The sequence below is a fragment of the Rhinolophus sinicus genome, chromosome X, assembly GCF_036562045.2.
Source record: "Rhinolophus sinicus isolate RSC01 chromosome X, ASM3656204v1, whole genome shotgun sequence".
Lineage (NCBI taxonomy): Eukaryota > Metazoa > Chordata > Mammalia > Chiroptera > Rhinolophidae > Rhinolophus > Rhinolophus sinicus.
In genome coordinates this window covers 104,260,721-104,278,670 of record NC_133768.1, presented here as the reverse complement: position 1 = coordinate 104,278,670, position 17,950 = coordinate 104,260,721, and the positions used below count along the sequence as shown (strand labels likewise).

At 42.0% G+C, this 17,950-nt stretch overlaps 1 protein-coding gene and 1 long non-coding RNA gene across 7 annotated transcripts in view; one reads left to right on the top strand and one right to left on the bottom strand.

Annotated features, from left to right (window-relative positions):
* The window catches only part of LOC141569608 (uncharacterized), a 328,130-nt gene extending 325,862 nt beyond the window's left edge, over positions 1-2,268 (bottom strand). For both annotated transcript variants that reach the window (XR_012493297.1, XR_012493296.1), the window contains exon 1: positions 2,137-2,268. This is a non-coding gene — a long non-coding RNA (uncharacterized LOC141569608). The remainder of the gene's footprint in view (positions 1-2,136) is intronic.
* SLITRK4 (SLIT and NTRK like family member 4) lies at positions 1,695-12,716 on the top strand. Of its 5 annotated transcripts, none has more exons than XM_019749061.2 (2): positions 1,695-2,069; positions 6,571-12,716. In XM_019749061.2, exon 2 carries the CDS (start codon positions 6,621-6,623, stop codon positions 9,135-9,137), a length of 2,517 nt encoding a protein of 838 aa, XP_019604620.1. In that variant the 5' UTR covers positions 1,695-2,069; positions 6,571-6,620; the 3' UTR covers positions 9,138-12,716. The 5 variants fall into 5 exon arrangements, with proteins under 5 accessions (XP_019604620.1, XP_074179539.1, XP_019604619.1 ...); XM_074323438.1 differs by having other exon boundaries at positions 1,703-1,837; XM_019749060.2 differs by lacking the exon at positions 1,695-2,069 and adding an exon at positions 2,327-2,874.
* Positions 12,717-17,950: the final 5,234 nt, after the last annotated feature.

The window sequence follows — 17,950 nt, the reverse complement described above, 5'->3', positions numbered from 1 at the left end:
ATCCTGATAAAATATATTATATTGGAGCTCCCTGAAACCTTTGAATTTAGAATAAATGCCAACTTGTTTTGGTATCCATTACCACTTTCAAATTGCATTGTACAATATAATGCAAATGTGAGTTCTTAATTAGCAGGATCTGTTTTGTTCAAATGTACAATAGTAGAGGGATTTTCCAACATACTGCAGCTGTTACCTATGGAGGAAACAAATTTCGCCTTACTAAGAGGAGCTGCACAAGTATCTATGTTGTTATGGATGGATCCTTTAGTATTTCCTTAAGCAATGCTATTTCATAATGGATTTCACATTGAACATAGCAAATCTTACCATTGCTGCTCACTCGACTTCTGCCTCTAGGTTGATTTTAAAAGAAGATGAAATTTTTAAGGGCAATTAGGAGTAAGGGTGGAGAAAGGGTTCTTTATGAAAGATGCATTATTTACCAAGGTCATAAAGAAATATGCCTATATACACATACCTATTTAAATATTCATTTAAATATTGAATGTGCATCTCTGTATACATGCTGTGTCCAGCAAACATTTGCATGAATATAACCTAAAGGCAGCCTCAGGAAGTGACAAAAATGAAAAAAATTTAAACTCAGATATGAATAGATACTACAGATAATATCTAAGGTAGGATAGAATATTTAAATAATGTGATCAATCCTTTGCTCACTGGATTTTTTTGCCTAGATTTGAGGCCCTTAAACATCAACCAGTTATGGTAAATGTTTAACTGTAGGAGTTCAGGCAGACAGCCAAATTCGGGTTTCAAAGCTACTGCTAGTTTCAGCTTAAAGAGTTTTTCATTTTTAAGTAAAAGCCTTTCTGGGTGCTGGCTATACCCTATTGTGGTTAGAGCAACTGGAATTTGCATAAATGGATTGGGCAGAGCATAGGTCCTGAAGAAAGGGGCCCTGCGGTATTACCTGAAATGTGGCGAAGAATGGGTGGGTTAGTAGGCATCCTAGGGAAATACTTCCCACTAATGACCTAGCTCTATTTACCTAAAGCCAGTTTATTCCTCCCGACACAAAGTAAAGAGAAAGAGTTGTGTTTCTTAGCCAAGCACCTACACAAACAGCCAGGTTAGGGGGAGGGGAGCGAAACGACCGGTTTAGCCTTTTAGCCTTTTCTTGTTCAGAAAGCCAAGTATGTGAAATACATACACAAGAGCCAAAGTCCCCTGCCCCATAGGTACATTGGCTTTCTTCTCAAGCTTAGGAGCTAAATGACCACTCTGCACGAAACTGGTTTGAATATGAGATCTTCCTCAAGATATTTCCACCCTCTTGTGGAAACACTAACAAATGGGTAGAAGAAAGGGGCCTAGATAATCCACACGCGGGATTTGCAGCCTCTGGATGGATATTTGAGATGCAACTGCTAAAGCCTCTTCGATACAGACATGACAATGAGGGGGCTACTGAAGTGACTTTTCTTAGTCCATTTTGTCTCCTTTTCCGTCTCCCCGAGGTATCCCGTGGGTCTCTTCACAAACCCTTCCGCCCAGCCCCAAAGCTTGAAACCTTGCCCCCTTCCCTAAAGTCTCCCATGTATCCACCACCCTCCCCAACCAAAGTCCCCTCCCGGTCACCACCAAAGCCCGGAGAAGTGGAACGCACACAATGCCTCCCTTATAGGGCTTGAGCTGGGGACTGGGCATGCTCAGTAGCCAAAGCAGATTTTTTTTTCTTCTTTTGGTCGCAAGTGCGGCATCTCTCCCAGTCCCACACCTCTTTCCTCTATCCCTATCCCCTCTCCCTACCCCCAGCTCCACAGTCACCCTACTTAACCCGTTCGACACCGAAGGCTCGCCGAGTTCTAAGGTATGGAGAATTAACTGTCTCCTCCTAAATCCACGAAATAGTCTCACTTTGGGCTAAAGCTTCACACTTTTGCCTTAAAGCCCCCAGCCCCTTACGCGCAGACAGGTAGGGGGAGTGCGAATACTACTGGATCCCAGGAAACTGGTCCCAAAGAAGGCTCCATCCTGGATCGTCCGCTACCGAAGAAGTATTCCCGGAGCCCTCTGTTCTGCGGGGTGACAATTAGCCAAAGGTACCGTACCCGTGATACAAAGCCCAAGTGCGATTGTTGCCTTTGAATGTCATTGTTGTTGACTCACCCCCCGCGATCCTGGAATTATTCAATTCGGCGTAGACTCGACGCCCCAGTCTACCTCCCTCGACCCCCCTTCACCCCGGCTCTCCGATGTTTCTTTGGCTTTGCCTAGGTTCTTGGTTGCTCTCTCAAAGGAACGCCCGGGTTGTGTGTGTGTGTGTGTGTGTGTGTGTGTGTGTGTGTGTCTTCGTTCTTAGGGAACTGGGAGAGGAGAAAGGACTCGAGTGTGCGTGCATGGGGTGGGGGTGAGGTTGGCGCGCTCGTGTTAGGGGACCGGGGTCTCTATGCGTGAGGAAAGGGGTCGCTCCTCCCTAGGGGGCGTTTTAAGCATAAAGAGGGGGTGGATGCTGGGAGGAAAGTGCGCTGTCTTTCCCTCTGTGTGGGCAGAAGAGGAATCAAGTGGGGGTGTCTGGGTGGAGGACCCGGGAGCTCAGGAATGTGCGGGGGTCGAGGTGCTTGAGTGTCGGGAGGGAAGGCTGTGTGCGTGCCGGGGGGCGGGGGGACGGGGGCGGGGATTCAGCGCGTGTATGTAAAGGTGCAGCCCTTGTGCGAGGGTCTGGGTGCGCGCGCGGTGTCTGGCCCGGTGCGCGCGCGCCCGCGCCGCTGCCCGCCTGCTTGCTTGCCAAGGCTGCTCAGTGTGTTTGACGGGCTAGCGGGCGCGGAGGAGCTGGAGCCGAGATCACGTAAACTGCAGCACGGATCGCAGTGCCACAGGCCCTGCGAGAGCCGCCAGGCTCCGGAGGTGGGTGAATTTTCAGCGGGGGCTGAGCGAGCTGCACGGATACGCGCTGCCTCTTCCCGGCTTGGCTCGGCAGCGTGCGTGTGTGTGTGTGTGTGTGTGTGTGCATGTGCATGTGTGCGCGTGCGCGCGCGCGCGCGCGTGCGCGGAGGGGGGCAGGTAGCTTATTTTTAGTTTGGGTCATGTTGGTTTGGGGCCGGCTGAGTGACCAAAGCGGCAGTAGTAGCTACCCCCACCCCCGCCTCCGGCCCCTCTTGCCAGTCCCCCGAGCGCTCGCAAGTCCCTGAGGACCGAAAGAATCCTGTGTCCTTAGCATCGCTGCCCCCAGGGAGGCCGGGGCAGTGGGGAAAGTGTCCTGGTCTAGGGCGGCTCGGGCTGTCGGGGCCGCTGCGCTGGGCTTTGTTTTTTGTGCCCACGTCGCAAGCACTCTAGGCAGACCTGGATCTGGGGCTCCGGGCAGTGGCCCGCGAGCTGGTTGGAGATTGCTGGCACCCAGCAAGAGAGGGGATGCTAGAGAAGCCGATGGGTAACTCTAAAAGCCCTGCAAAGCCAGGCAAGCGCTGGCAGCGCGACTTTGCAAGATGCCCAAATGTTGAGCTGATTTCTGGCTTGGTGAGAGCGATATTTTGTGGCTAGCCAGGGGAGACGGGGAGGCCGGCAACCGGAGCTTGGGCCGCCGCTCTCGGCCAAGGAGCCACAGGGTCACTCTGCCTGTGACAAGCGGGCCAGTGACGTCCCAGTGGCCATCGCCCTCTTGGCCTGAGCTGGCCGTCTCTTCTCCCTCAACCACCGCACGCCTGGATCTAGAGAGGCCGACGGAAACTCCAGCAGCTGCCCCTTGTGGGACCCGAGCGCGCGGAGAAATTTGTGCGCAGCGGGGCTGAAGGCCCCCGCGATAACACAAGCGGTCCGCGCCTCCGCTGTCCAGCCCACGAGGACGCTGCTCGGGCCCAGGACCCGGGAGGGGGCTGGTGCCGGCTCTGGGCACCGGGATGCGGCAAAACATTGCGGTACGCGCCATCGCCAGCGGCCCCTCCAGCCGCTTTGCTGTTGACCCGAGGTAGCTAGCGCACAGGAGGCGGCAGTGACCGCGTGTCTCCGTGGAGTCCCCCACCCCCGCCCTAGGCGGGCAGGCGGAGGTTTCCCATGCCAGCTCCAGGGGTGCCATCTCAGCCCACCCAACCCGGTCGTCTGCTCCCCGCGTGCCCGCTCCCTCTACACGAGCTCGGAGCGCCAGGCGCGGCACTCTGGTAGATCCGGGGTTTGTGGTAAGGCTGGGTTTGTGCAGTCCTGGCCAGTCTTGGGAGCCGAGCGTCTTGCCAGGCACAGAGAGAGCAAGAGACAGAGACAGAGAGACACAGACCGCGCTTGGCAGCAGCCCAACAGATAGCTTTTGGTACCCAACTCATACTTTGTGTTTTCTTTTTCTTTTTTGCCTTTTGCCCCGATTTTAAAATGTGCATGTTTTAGGAGTACTATGCGAATGTGAGGTTTCTCTCGCTTACATGTAATGCCCCTTCCCCCTCTAGCTCCCTCCCTTCTTCTAGCTCTTTTTCTTCCTCTGTCTACTTCTCCATAGTCTCTTGCCCTTTCAGCCCCTTTTCTCTTCTCTCCAGGGTGGATCGACTCCCCCGCTCCCTTGCTCAGCCCTCCAGCTGCCGTGGCTTCCTCTGTTTTACAGAACTGCGTTTGGGATCTTCCTAGCTCGTCCTTGCGCCTTTTCCCCCCCTTGCTACTTAAAGTAGAAATTACGGGAGGAGGAGGGCAGCTCCTTATGCAATTTCAGATCTGTTGATGCTCCTTGTTATTTTTGTGCTGAATTTAGGTTATTCGGGGTTTTTAAATTTTGTTTTGTTTTTCAGTTTGGTTGCTGTTTGGTTTCTTTGGGCGGGGGGGGGGGGGGGGTGTAGTAACCAGAAATGAGTCAACTGAACCAGAATAGCTATTGAAAACCCTATCTATAGCAAGGCAAAAAGATCAAGTGAAAATTTGATTTTACAATGAAAGTTGGTTTGAATGATGTCATACTTAAGAATTATGACTTCTTTTTGCACTGCCAGTCAAGCCACACGGTGAATAGGGGAAATGCCTGTCTATATGTCAGCCAAGGAGCATCTCAGCAGTGCCGCCTGTATGCTGAACCAAATTAGTTAAAATGCAGATCTTCCTGGGTCATGGCTAGTGGATGGTCTACCTTGAAGCATGTTCAGGTTACCACTAGCTGATTCCTCGTGGGCAAAATAAACAAAGGAGTTTCTGTGTGGCACTTATTCCTTTGTATCATTCCCTCATTGTGTGTTCCTGGGTAATTTATTTAATTAATATTTGGTGGTAACCATATTGAAATTGCAGCCAGCTTTCCATTCAAGATGGAAAATACTCACGTGGCTAAAATGGCATCAAAAAAATGCACAATGCTGTTCTTCCTTTTAATCTTTTCCATGAAGCATTGCATATATTTGTGTATGCATGCAGTATTTAAGGAATTGGCTACAACGGGTTAATGTGCTAAGCATTAAACTCCACTAAAGTGCTTTTTGATTTGTTTAAAGACAGGGACATGGGGTAGTAATATTGGGAAGGGAAGGTTTGGGAAATGATTTTAGGACAAACATTTTCTGTACTAAATGTGTTTGGCGCTGCAAATAAAGCCACTCAACAACTGTAGTGTGTGAACTCTTCCTCAGCAGTGGCAGTCTGTGGTCAAAGTGAAGGATAAGCATTTGAGCCAAGTGTCAGTTGGACCTGGGTTCAAAATGGCACACAAAGGAATGGAAGAGGGCCAGGTCGGCAGGCGAGCCAGTTCTTAGGGGTGGGAAAGCTGTCTGGACATCAGCTAGGCAATGCAGGAAGGAGCAAGCAGGTTTCTCTCCTGCTTTCAGGGACCCAAAGACAAGAGGCATTTTTTTCCCCTGTTTGGAAGATGACTGACAGGAGACTGGGTACCGTTTATTTACCTGAAACTAAAACTTGGCCATCCCCTACTCGGCTATTTTTCTAGAACCTCACAGGGTCATCTGTGTGGTTTTTTGTTTGTTTGTTTGTTTTTAAGGCAGCAGTGTACAGGAGTGAACTGCTTCATAGCAATGTGTTTTCCTGTGCACTGAAGCTCAGGCAAATCTTTTCCCAGGGCTCCTTCCACCTTGGCCTTTGGACTGTCCCCTTTCACAGCAACCCCATCCTCCCACAGCCCTCCTCCACTGAGCACAGGGGGCTAATATCTTCTCTGCTCAGCCTCTTAGCAAGCTGAAGCCTAGAGAACAGACATCTACAAATTCAAATGACGTTGTGGTATTAATGACATGGTGGACGTAATGGGCCGGGATCAGTCCTTAGAGTTGCAAATAGGAAGCTTAAGGTCTGTGTTTGTTCCAGGGTGCAGTTTGGTGGTCCACGTAGAGAAAACGTTTCAGATTGTTAAAATTTAAGCATCATCAACAGTCTTTTTTCCTGTTGTTTGTGGTGTATTCTGCACATGTAAATTTTGTACAAACTACAGGTATGGAAATAAAATGTATGGCATTTGTGGTGGTTATTGTTCGACTGAGTGAGAATACTTGGAGCTCTTGGTGCCTTAAAATTACAAAGCTAATAATGATAGCCATGTGTTCACTATGGCATGCCAAATTTTCAGTTACTAATAAACACATAATTTTCCAGTCATGATCATTGAAAAAATGTTTTCTTTTTATTTTTTAGATTATTTCTCTTTATTCAGAAGCATAAAGTTGTTTGCTGATTGCAAGAAGATGTTTCTTTGGCTCTTTCTGATCTTGTCAGCCCTGATTTCTTCGACAAATGCAGATTCTGACATATCGGTGGAAATTTGCAATGTGTGCTCCTGCGTGTCAGTGGAGAATGTGCTCTATGTCAACTGTGAGAAGGTTTCAGTCTACAGACCAAATCAGCTGAAACCACCTTGGTCAAATTTTTATCACCTCAATTTCCAAAACAATTTTTTAAATATCCTCTATCCAAATACATTCTTGAATTTTTCACATGCAGTATCCCTGCAGCTGGGAAATAATAAACTGCAGAACATTGAGGGAGGAGCTTTTCTTGGGCTCGGTGCATTAAAGCAGTTGCACTTGAACAACAATGAATTAAAGATTCTCCGAGCTGACACTTTCCTTGGCATAGAGAACTTGGAGTATCTCCAGGCTGACTACAATTTAATCAAGTATATTGAACGAGGAGCTTTCAATAAGCTCCACAAACTGAAAGTTCTCATTCTTAATGACAATCTGATTTCATTCCTTCCTGATAATATTTTCCGATTCGCATCTTTGACCCATCTGGATATACGAGGGAACAGGATCCAAAAGCTCCCCTATATTGGAGTTCTGGAACACATAGGTCGTGTTGTTGACTTGCAACTGGAGGATAACCCTTGGAACTGTAGCTGTGATTTGTTGCCTTTAAAAGCTTGGCTGGAGAATATGCCATATAACATTTACATAGGAGAAGCTATCTGTGAAACTCCGAGTGACTTATATGGAAGGCTTTTAAAAGAAACCAACAAACAAGAATTATGCCCCATGGGCACAGGCAGTGATTTTGATGTGCGAATCCTGCCTCCATCTCAGCTGGAAAATGGCTACACCACTCCCAATGGTCACACTACCCAAACATCCTTACACAGATTAGTGACCAAACCACCGAAAACTACAAATCCTTCCAAGATCTCTGGAATCGTGGCAGGCAAAGCTCTCTCCAACCGCAGTCTCAGTCAGATTGTGTCTTACCAAACAAGGGTGCCTCCTCTTACCCCTTGTCCAATGCCTTGCTTTTGCAAAACACACCCTTCGGATTTGGGACTGAGTGTCAACTGCCAAGAGAAAAATATACAGTCCATGTCTGAACTGATACCGAAACCTTTAAATGCCAAGAAGTTGCACGTCAATGGCAATAGCATCAAAGATGTGGACGTCTCTGACTTCACCGAGTTTGAAGGACTGGATTTGCTCCATTTAGGCAGCAATCAGATTACAGTGATCAAGGGAGACGTGTTCCACAATCTCACTAATTTACGCAGGCTGTATCTCAATGGCAATCAGATTGAGAGACTCTATCCCGAAATATTTTCAGGCCTCCATAACCTGCAGTATCTGTACTTGGAATATAATTTGATTAAAGAAATCTTAGCAGGCACCTTTGACTCGATGCCAAATTTGCAGTTACTGTACTTAAATAACAATCTCTTAAAGAGCCTGCCCGTTTACATTTTTTCTGGAGCACCTCTTGCGAGACTGAACCTGAGGAACAACAAATTCATGTACCTGCCTGTCAGCGGGGTCCTCGACCAGCTGCAGTCTCTTACACAGATTGACTTGGAGGGCAACCCGTGGGACTGCACTTGTGACTTGGTGTCACTAAAGCTGTGGCTGGAGAAGTTGAACGACGGGATTGTTGTGAAAGAACTAAAATGTGAGACGCCTGTTCAGTTTGCCAACATTGAACTGAAGTCCCTCAAAAATGAAATCTTATGTCCCAAACTCTTGAACAAGCCATCGGCACCATTCACGAGCCCTGCACCTGCCATTACATTCGCCACCCCGCTGGGTCCCATTCGAAGTCCCCCTGGTGGCCCCGTGCCTCTGTCGATTTTGATCTTAAGTATCTTAGTGGTCCTCATTTTAACGGTGTTTGTCGCTTTTTGCCTTCTTGTTTTTGTGCTGCGACGAAACAAGAAACCCACCGTGAAACACGAAGGCCTGGGGAATACAGAGTGTAGCTCAATGCAGCTGCAGCTGAGGAAGCATGACCACAAAACCAATAAAAAAGACGGACTGAGCACAGAAGCTTTCATTCCACAAACCATAGAACAGATGAGCAAAAGCCACACCTGTGGCTTGAAAGAGTCAGAAACCGGATTCATGTTTTCAGATCCCCCGGGACAGAAAGTCGTCATGAGAAATGCTGCCGACAAGGAGAAAGATTTATTACACGTGGATACCAGGAAGAGACTGAGCACAATTGATGAGCTGGATGAATTATTCCCAAGCAGGGATTCCAATGTGTTTATTCAGAATTTTCTGGAAAGCAAAAAGGAGTACAATAGCATAGGTGTCAGTGGCTTTGAGATCCGTTATCCAGAAAAACAACAAGACAAAAAAAACAAGAAGTCACTGATAGGCGGGAACCACAGTAAAATTGTGGTGGAGCAAAGGAAGAGCAGTGAGTATTTTGAACTGAAGGCAAAACTCCAGAGTTCCCCTGACTACCTACAGGTCCTTGAGGAGCAGACAGCTTTGAACAAGATCTAGGTCATGCATTCTTACTTCATACAGAGGACATTTATTTAATGATGAAAGTGCCTTTTGTTGACTTGTAACTTCCAAATACTATATTATCAATAGGCATAGAGGCAGGTGTTTCCAAGGGTGTCTCATTAACTGTAGCTGCAAAGATGTGTCCCGTAGAAGAGAATTTCCTTAATAGATTTTACTACAAAAAAAACCTATACTGTGGAGTCCTGTGGGGATACTGCAAACTCTGTTGCAAAATCTATACTGTGGAGTCCTGTGGGGATACTGCAAACTCTGTTGCCAAAGGGATGCTTTATATACATAATACACTGAATTTGACCTCAAGAGGCAAATCTGTTTTGTACCCCAACGCAAAACCTTCGTCTCTTTGTGCTTTGTAAAGCAAACTCAAGAAAACTGGTACCAGTGTTCGCACCTCAGCTGGGTCCTTCATCTTGCACGTAGATTAAGTTGGTGGAACTGGAATAATCCTTTTGATTTGTGGCATTGTAACAACTCTGTGTAAAGATTATCTGAAAAGTAAAAAAAAAAAAAAAAAAAAAAAAAAAAAGCATGCGAAGAGAGAACAATCGATAGTATTTGTAAATCGGTAAACCTTTATGGCCTGCATCTTGAAACCGCTGGATTTATAATGTTAAATTGTGCAAATATTTGTTTAAAATATACCATGCATTACATAACTATAAAATAAATTTGAACACTTTAAGCATTACCTGTCTATACATAAAACCTAAAAGAGAAAAAAAAAATCAACGTGAGTTCCATAGCATTTGTGATCTGAAGAAATACGTGACGTTTATCAGAATTAAACATGGCTCAAATTAAACTAACATTAGCGTTTGTTCTCAGTTATGTGAAATACCCACAATCCTTAAAGGTTGTCCAAAATTAGCAAAGTGCTTACCGTGTGAGCGCACCCAAAGCTATTTTTGTAACATAATTCATATTTATGAAGTACTTTGTATACTAAATAGGAAAATATGTACTCCTTAATATGTATTTAATATGCCTGACTTGTTTTCCTGATCACAGGGAATTTATCAATAAGTATAAACTTAGACAGAGAAAAATATACCAAACTGAAACTGAAGCTTCTGTGTACAGAAATATTCTGGACATTGTGATCAGGTATAATGTAAAAACAAAACAAAAAAACCAAAAAAGAAACAAAAATACAAAAAAAAACCAACAACAGTTCTGTGCTATTTTTGACAATTTAGCCTATTATCTTCAGATTTGTTACCAACTGTGCATTTTAAAATAGCTCCCTTAGTTTTATAGTATCGTGTCTGGGGCAGTGTTATTCGCCATCAGTTGTCTCGCTTTTCAGGATTCTATGAGCTTAATTCAAACAGTTTTCATGACAAATATTTTAAAAAAGTAATGAGTAAGGTTAATAGTTAGATCTCGTATGCATCAGTATCCTGTTCTTTCATCGTTCTGACTACTATCAGATAATCAAGTAGAACAGTAAACATGATGGTTATCTCAGCTATCAAAGCCACACTGTAAAATGCTTTCATTGGTCTCAGACAGTTCACTAGTCTGCAACTACAAATGGTATGCCACTGTGTTTGCTTGTGCTGTTAACTTGTCCGTCACACTTGGTCAGAGGAAGGAAGTACTTGATAATGGGAGATATTTGAAGATTTTTAGGAGCTCCTGATTAGCAAAGTGACACCCCGAAACACATTGCCTTCTTGGCCTGCCTACGTATGTATATTTTTTTATGCTCCATCTCTTAAAAACTCCTGTGATTCATCAGTAAGATGACCAAGAAGGTAAACAACATAGACATTCTTCATGAATTTCTAGTGGCGGATGTTTTGGTGCAGCTTCCAAAATGATATTATGGTAAAAGTTGTAATAACAGTCCCTTTATTGATTACTAATTTCAGGGCTTTCTATGTTTGTTCCAAGATCAAACAAACAAACAAAAAACTTGGCATTCTTGGAGGGGTGTGTGTGTGTGTGTGTGTGTGTACATATTGATAATTTGGAGATTTTTTTTTAAACAGCAAAAAAATTGTCTCCATATGTATGTGCTGGTGCTCTTAAAACTTTAATGTGTAATTTTAATTTTCATGACAATGTGAAAACTTTATATGAATATTTAAGAAATACAAACAAATACTTGCTTTCTAATCTTAAAAGAAAGGACATGAAGATGTGTGCCCAATAGCTCATTTTCATTCTATAAGATCATAAGGATTTTTCATTCCCATGCTTGCATGCATCCATGGATTAAAGGGCTTCTAATGCATACTGACAGGATAAAGATGGAAAGGCTTCAAAGAAAGTGTTTTAGTTTATCCTGTCTGTAAAGTATGGATGGATTGAAAAATCTCGAGTAGATACTTTCAGAAGGAACCAGAAAGCTCCACCCATGATCTGGGCATCATAGGTCGTGGGGATGATGCCTTTTATTCAGTGTGGTGATGCTTTGAAGATGTTTCAAGGTTTCTGCAGTTGTCAATGGCAAGACTACCTGCCACCATCTCAAAGCTTGCCGTAACAAATTGGCTATCTCAAACTCTTCTGCTGAAAGGTATAAATCTTCAACCTTTTTAAAAAAGTAATTGAAATGTAAGTGGTTATTTGGAAGATCTAATTGTAAGTGAAAGACAGTAACAAATCCTTGGTTAAGGCTGACATATTTTCCTTAACTAAAGTCATTGTGCCTACATTATACAGTGTATAGTATTTTGCACCCGTCTCTCATTAGTTCTACTTGTATATTTTATGATAATGTAGTTAGGCATAAGTTTTGAGTTGAGTACAAGAGCAGTTAAAATACTGTATCTGCATTTTGTTGGCTTCAACTATAGCCTTGATGTTAGTTTAACCCCTTGAGGAATGGTATATCTGCCAGTATAGCATTTTTGGTAGAATTTGATTCAGATCTAGAAAACCCAAGAAGTGCTCATTTCTAATGTGGTCTGACGCATCATGGGCTTTTTGGCACTGTATCACGTGCTTGGACTCTGTTAGAATGGTAGCAAAGAAAATTAGAGCGTATGAAATCAGTGAAGGGGGTGAGCTAATATATTATGTCTGTGTAATATAAATCAAGTTTTAAATTATTTTTTTATGAAATCAATAAAGATGAGTCGATTCTTTAAAAGTAAATCTTTGTGTAATTTTATGAGAAAGCGGCTATTAAAATACAGTGATTGAAGTCTGTAAGGCAATTTATATTCTATATTTAGTTTTCCATTCTGCGTAATACACTGAATAAATATATTAATTAGAAAATCATTTAAGACCAGCTTTCATTTGTTGCTCTTTAAAAACATTTCATTTCTTTAAGCCATAAGGATGCATAAATTATACAGGGCATGGCCTCACGAGTCACGTCAACAGGTACTGCGGAAATAGAACACATCTAGAAATGTATGGCAGTAATATTAATCTATAATATCTGTTGCATGATTTGTACATTGACATTGTATGAAATGAGCACAGTGAGTTATTTTTTTTTTTTTGTTATTGTTGTCGCATCCAAAGAGCTGGGGAGAAAAATATATTAAGAATGTATTTATAATCACTATTTTGAAATAAAGTAAAGAAAACACATTGTATTGTTTTTACCCTGATTCAATTATTAGTATTTTAGTTTAGTTTATAAGACAAAAAATCAAGTAATGCTATAAAAGCTAATGTAAATCACACAAAGGAACTGTTTTAATGACTTTTGTTTGCTTTTAATAACATCACGTATTAGAGAGAATTTATTAAATGCCATTTTTATGAAAGTATTAATAAAATTGTTTGCTACAATGGTATTTCTGAAGCCACAGTTTGTTAAATATATTTATCTTCCCATTATTTTTCAGAAGAAATAAAGCAGTAACCAAACTGGTCTTTTCACCTAGATTTGAGAGTAAGAGAGTTTTAGAAGAATACTGTTTGTATTCAACTTAATTGTTAAATCTATGTTAAGAGATGCTTTCTTTTCAAACATCTTTGCAATCTATGTTCCTTTCCACTGGCAGCCTCTTTGGAGAAGAGTCAGACTGCCAAGATCAATATGCTTTGAATCTTGTTCATTCCCATTAATCAGTTGGAATCTGACAACGCTGCGGATAAGCAAATACTAACATTCAACCCTAACTGTGTATTCAAATACTTTTAGAAACACTTCAGGACCCCCCATAATCCATGGCCAGCGTGTGACGGGTTATGGGTTACCTACTTACTCATGGGCTGGCTTGTGATTTTTATTTGTTTCTTTCAGAAATGACCAAAGTCATCAATCCATCACTTTACCAGGTTGAGAAAAATGAGCCAATTGCATTATGGTTCATTTGAGGCTAGCAAAGATTATAAACAGACTGTGTTGACCAATAAAGTGGATTTAAGGCGCATTTCCTTATGGGAAGAGAGGGAAAGAGAATAAATTAAGATTGTTGTAGCTATGCTGAAGATGTGAACAGTATACTAGGCAGCGTATACAAATACTGTTGGTCTAAATGATTTATGTATCACATGGGATATACATCCCATGATTGTGTGACTTATTTTAGTTCTTTATGAGTATTGAGCACAGGGCTTTGGGTCCCACTCAATTATGTAAACAAGTGGCATCAAAGGAAGGTTTGGCTTCATTTCCAGTGCTCATTTAATTAGTCACGATAGTCAGATGGACTGAACTAAAATATCCTGTTTGTGGCTTCATTTACCAGGAATAACTGGTGACATACCTCAAGTTCACATGATAATTGTTAACCCTCAATTTTGGATTTGCTGGGGAGCTGTCCTTTGTTAAATTAAAAGCAAATGGGGGTTAAATGACTTTTAATAGCTTATTTTGTACAAAGCTGCCCTTAATCTAATTTTGAATTTCATTTTGTTTTAGTTTCCACTGGTCAGTAAGATTGCATTTGGGAAGGGAAAATCATGGAAAGTGAACTGCATCGCCTATCTTACATGAAACACTATGATTTCTTAACTCTTAAAGATTACTTTTAGCCTCTCATTCCTATGTCTACAAAGGGAAAGTGAAGTGGGGCTCTGAGACAACTCCTTAAATACTTTGAGCCAAATAATGGCTATGGAGAATAAAATGATTCACATTTTTCATTAAATCATAATTACCAGATCCACTGACTATAGAACCCAGAACCAGGAAAGAATTACTCAGCCCTCCACCTTAGTTTGCTTTTGTAGACATGTGCTAAATAGAAGTTCTGGGGATTTCAATAATACATCAAAAATGAGAAATTACTTGTTTAAGTTGAAAAGCTCACGAATAAGGCCTTCGGAGAAATGATATGAATATGTAATGAAAAAAATATAAAATATCACTTTCAAATTAGCTATAGGAAGGAAATAGTCTTCTGAAGTTCCTGAACAATATATTTCTCTTACTCGCCACTTCACAAATACTAGATAATTTCATGTGATCCTGATTAAGAGCCTAAGGAAACCATGTAGCTCAGTGGGTACTGCTCACAGAAGCCTTTGAAAATCATAGTAAGCTCTGTTCTCCCTACTAAGAATTGCAATGTATGTTTCAATCATTGTTCCATGTAAACTGAACCATTGTGGCAAAATTCTGGACTCAATATTCAGTAATTTTAATGCTGTTTTCACTAATAAAAGTCTTTTCTTATAGGTCATATTTGTAGCCATTCAGTGTGTTTATTAGTGTCACATGAGAGAAGCTCAACATCAGAAAGAAATGCAAATCATCTGTTTTTTTAGCTGATGCAATTGTTTATTAGTTCACAGGAATGGCCAGCTTTACCTACCTACTTACACACACACACACACACACACACACACAGGAATACACAAAGTGAAATTATTTAGTTGATGTGAACAAATAAAATGTTCCTGCCTTGACTACCTAGATTTTTCAAATCAAAGCAGGTATTGTGGCCCCAAATGATAATTGTTCTGCTTTTTGCTTCACTTTACATTGAAACCTGACCACTGTTTCGTGCACAGTAGAAAGTAGGCCCAGTCTGTCTCCCAGGACTTCCTTGGATTTCAGTCATGTCTATTGTCTTGAGATTTGGTTTTAATTTTCCTTATTTGTTGACTTTGTCATCCTCATCATCCTCAGTCTATAAGCTTACTTAATGTAGCGTGCAGTATGTAATTCCCAGGGAACCAGCCATGATGCAAATCAATGCTGCTGCTACCTTTCACAAATATTCAGAGAACCACGGAGGGGTTATCTACATCCAAAATAAAGAACCCCGGGGTGAGGATTTAATTAGAAATTATTAGAACATAGAGGTTAAGAAAGGGAAGAAGAAAAAGTAGATAGAAAAATGCTGACTAAACAGCTCTATACCTAAGTGAAGCTTGGGGAGGATAAGGCCAAAAGAGTATTAAGAGAAACACAGTATTTGCTTATCAGATAGAACTCAGAATCTGAGTATAGAATAAGAATCATGGGAAAATACTCGTATGTCAAATCTTAGACTTCTTTTTCCTTGTTCTCTCTCTGCTTTATTTCTTTGAACATAAATATGCTATATGAAACCTAGGCTATAGCAACACAATACTAGTAACTCCTATGTGTTTAAGAATTCAGTGGTCAATTAAAACTACTAGTTACCTTTGCAGCCCCCAGGGAATTTTTTCCTGAGATGACTGACATCATGGATTGACTGATTGTCAGGGCCCCCGATATAGTTCTAGCTGTAAAAACCCAATAAGCACCTTGTTTCCCCAAAAATAAGACCTAGTCAGACAGTCAGCTCTAATGCGTCTTTTGGAGCAAAAATTAATATAACATCCGGTATTATATAATATTATATTATATTATAGACCCATTCATATAGTAAAATAAGATCGAGTTTTTTATTAATTTTTGCTCCAAAAGACGCATTAGAGCTGATGGTCCAGCTAGGTCTTATTTTCAGGGAAACATGGTAGTATTTGTGTTTAATGAGAACAAGAGATGAAACATGTATAGTACATGTAATGAATTTTGATAGGGAGCCAAATAAATGAATACAAACATTTGGGTTTCTAACGTGGTAAAAAGCTGCTAGGTGTCTTGGTTTGTTTTCAGAAATGGTATCTCAATACAAATGACCAAGTGCATATTTCAGAAGTCATTTCCTGCAAGAACTCCTGGGAAGCCATATCTCTGCCATGGGTCCCCTTGTTCCATAGCAGGATGTATCACATTTGCCAAGTCCTCCCTGCTGGAAATTCTTCTCTTCTGCTGGTATGAACAGCCCACTTCATTTATGGCACAGGCTAGCTTAGGGAGATTATTTTCCACTGTTGTTTGGTCTTTGGTGCAGTACACACGAAAAATCTAGGATCCTATGTCCAAGCATATATTTGCCACTGTAATATCACAACTAGAGGGCATTTCAGTTGTGTATATTTTCTGTGCTGCTGTATTTGTTTTTATTTACCAGTTATCTCCCAGTGCACAGCAGCTACTAGTGGTTTTATTCATAGCTCTCTTTCAAAGTGGAAGATAACCGCCACCCTGGAAATTCACAATTCTTTATAAAAAGAATTACCACACTTCTATCTGCCCATTTTTTGCTGTAACTTCTAGAAATATAGAAAATTTAGTACATTAAGTGATTGATTTAAAAGGAAGTCCTGCTGACACAAAAATAATTACAGGAAGATAGAGTGAGTTATCAGGGAAAAAGTCAACTTTAGGAAGATTTTTCTTGTGTTTTAGGTGCCCTTGCATTGGAATTGGAGTGCTATGCTTTACCTTCTGAACTGAACTCAGAGAAGTGAGATTTCACTCTAGAATCCCGCAGTAGTGAAAGAAGTGGATTCTTGCTGACATGTGGGCAGGTTGGCCGTGTGTTATAAACATGGCTGTTATTTGCTCCTCGCATTCTATTTCAGAAATATTCATTTGCTCAAATTTGCTACAGCTGCTGAAATGCTGCCATATCAATTCTCACCCCGAAAATTCACAAAGCATTTTTTTCTGTATGTACCTAAGCTGTTACACAGAAATGTGTATTGGAAACTGGATAAAACCGTCAGGATAAAGAAGAGAACGCATGTCCTTAGGAAAAGAGGACTTTTAAGAGAAACAAAATGCAGGCATTTTATTAAAATTACATCATGGTAGATCACCTTCCTTTGAACTTGTCGACTTTTTCTAGGCTTCGGTATGTGCATTGTAAGAGAAGTAGGACTCAGTTCATAGACATTGCCGTTCTCTGCACAGTCATCTTCGTTGCCCAGACTGCTGCGGGGTAGAATGTGTGAGCACTAACTGGGTGATTTAATCCCAAATGCATATCTGATTTCAGCTGCTCATTTGAATATAAACACATCGGAGAAGGCCGGTTTGTAACATAACGTTCATACTGTAGCCAAGTGAGACTGAACTTTATTCCATCTTCATGGTTATCAGAGCAGTGTTAAAGCAAGGGCCTGTTGGTGCATAGTCGTCCGCGATGTTTAAGAACCATCAACGGAAGACAGTATACATACTCACTGAATTTCCAAATTACATCATTTGGTCCCAATTCCTTTTCTTTTGGAAGAGCAACTAGGGCTAGAGAGGGAAGGTGACTTGCCCAAGGTCAAATAACATATTATGGCTAGTCTGGTCTGCAACATGATTCTCCTGACTCACAGGATAATGCAATTTCCATTACACTGTTCTATTTGGAAGTTCTAGAGGGAAGAGTGAGGATCTGTGGGTGAGACTTCAGGGAGACATTCCAGTGTAGCATAAGAACATTTTCCCATAAGGTTGTGTAGCGGCTCGTAACTGGAATGAGCTAGATAAAACATACAGTGTCCAAAGTTACAATGGTTCTGACAAGGAGGATGGATGTTATTCAGGAAAATGTATT

Coding starts and splice junctions, on each gene's coding strand:
- SLITRK4 (XM_019749061.2), top strand. CDS start 6,621: ATGTTTCTTTGGCTCTTTCTGATCTTGTCAGCCCTGATTTCTTCGACA.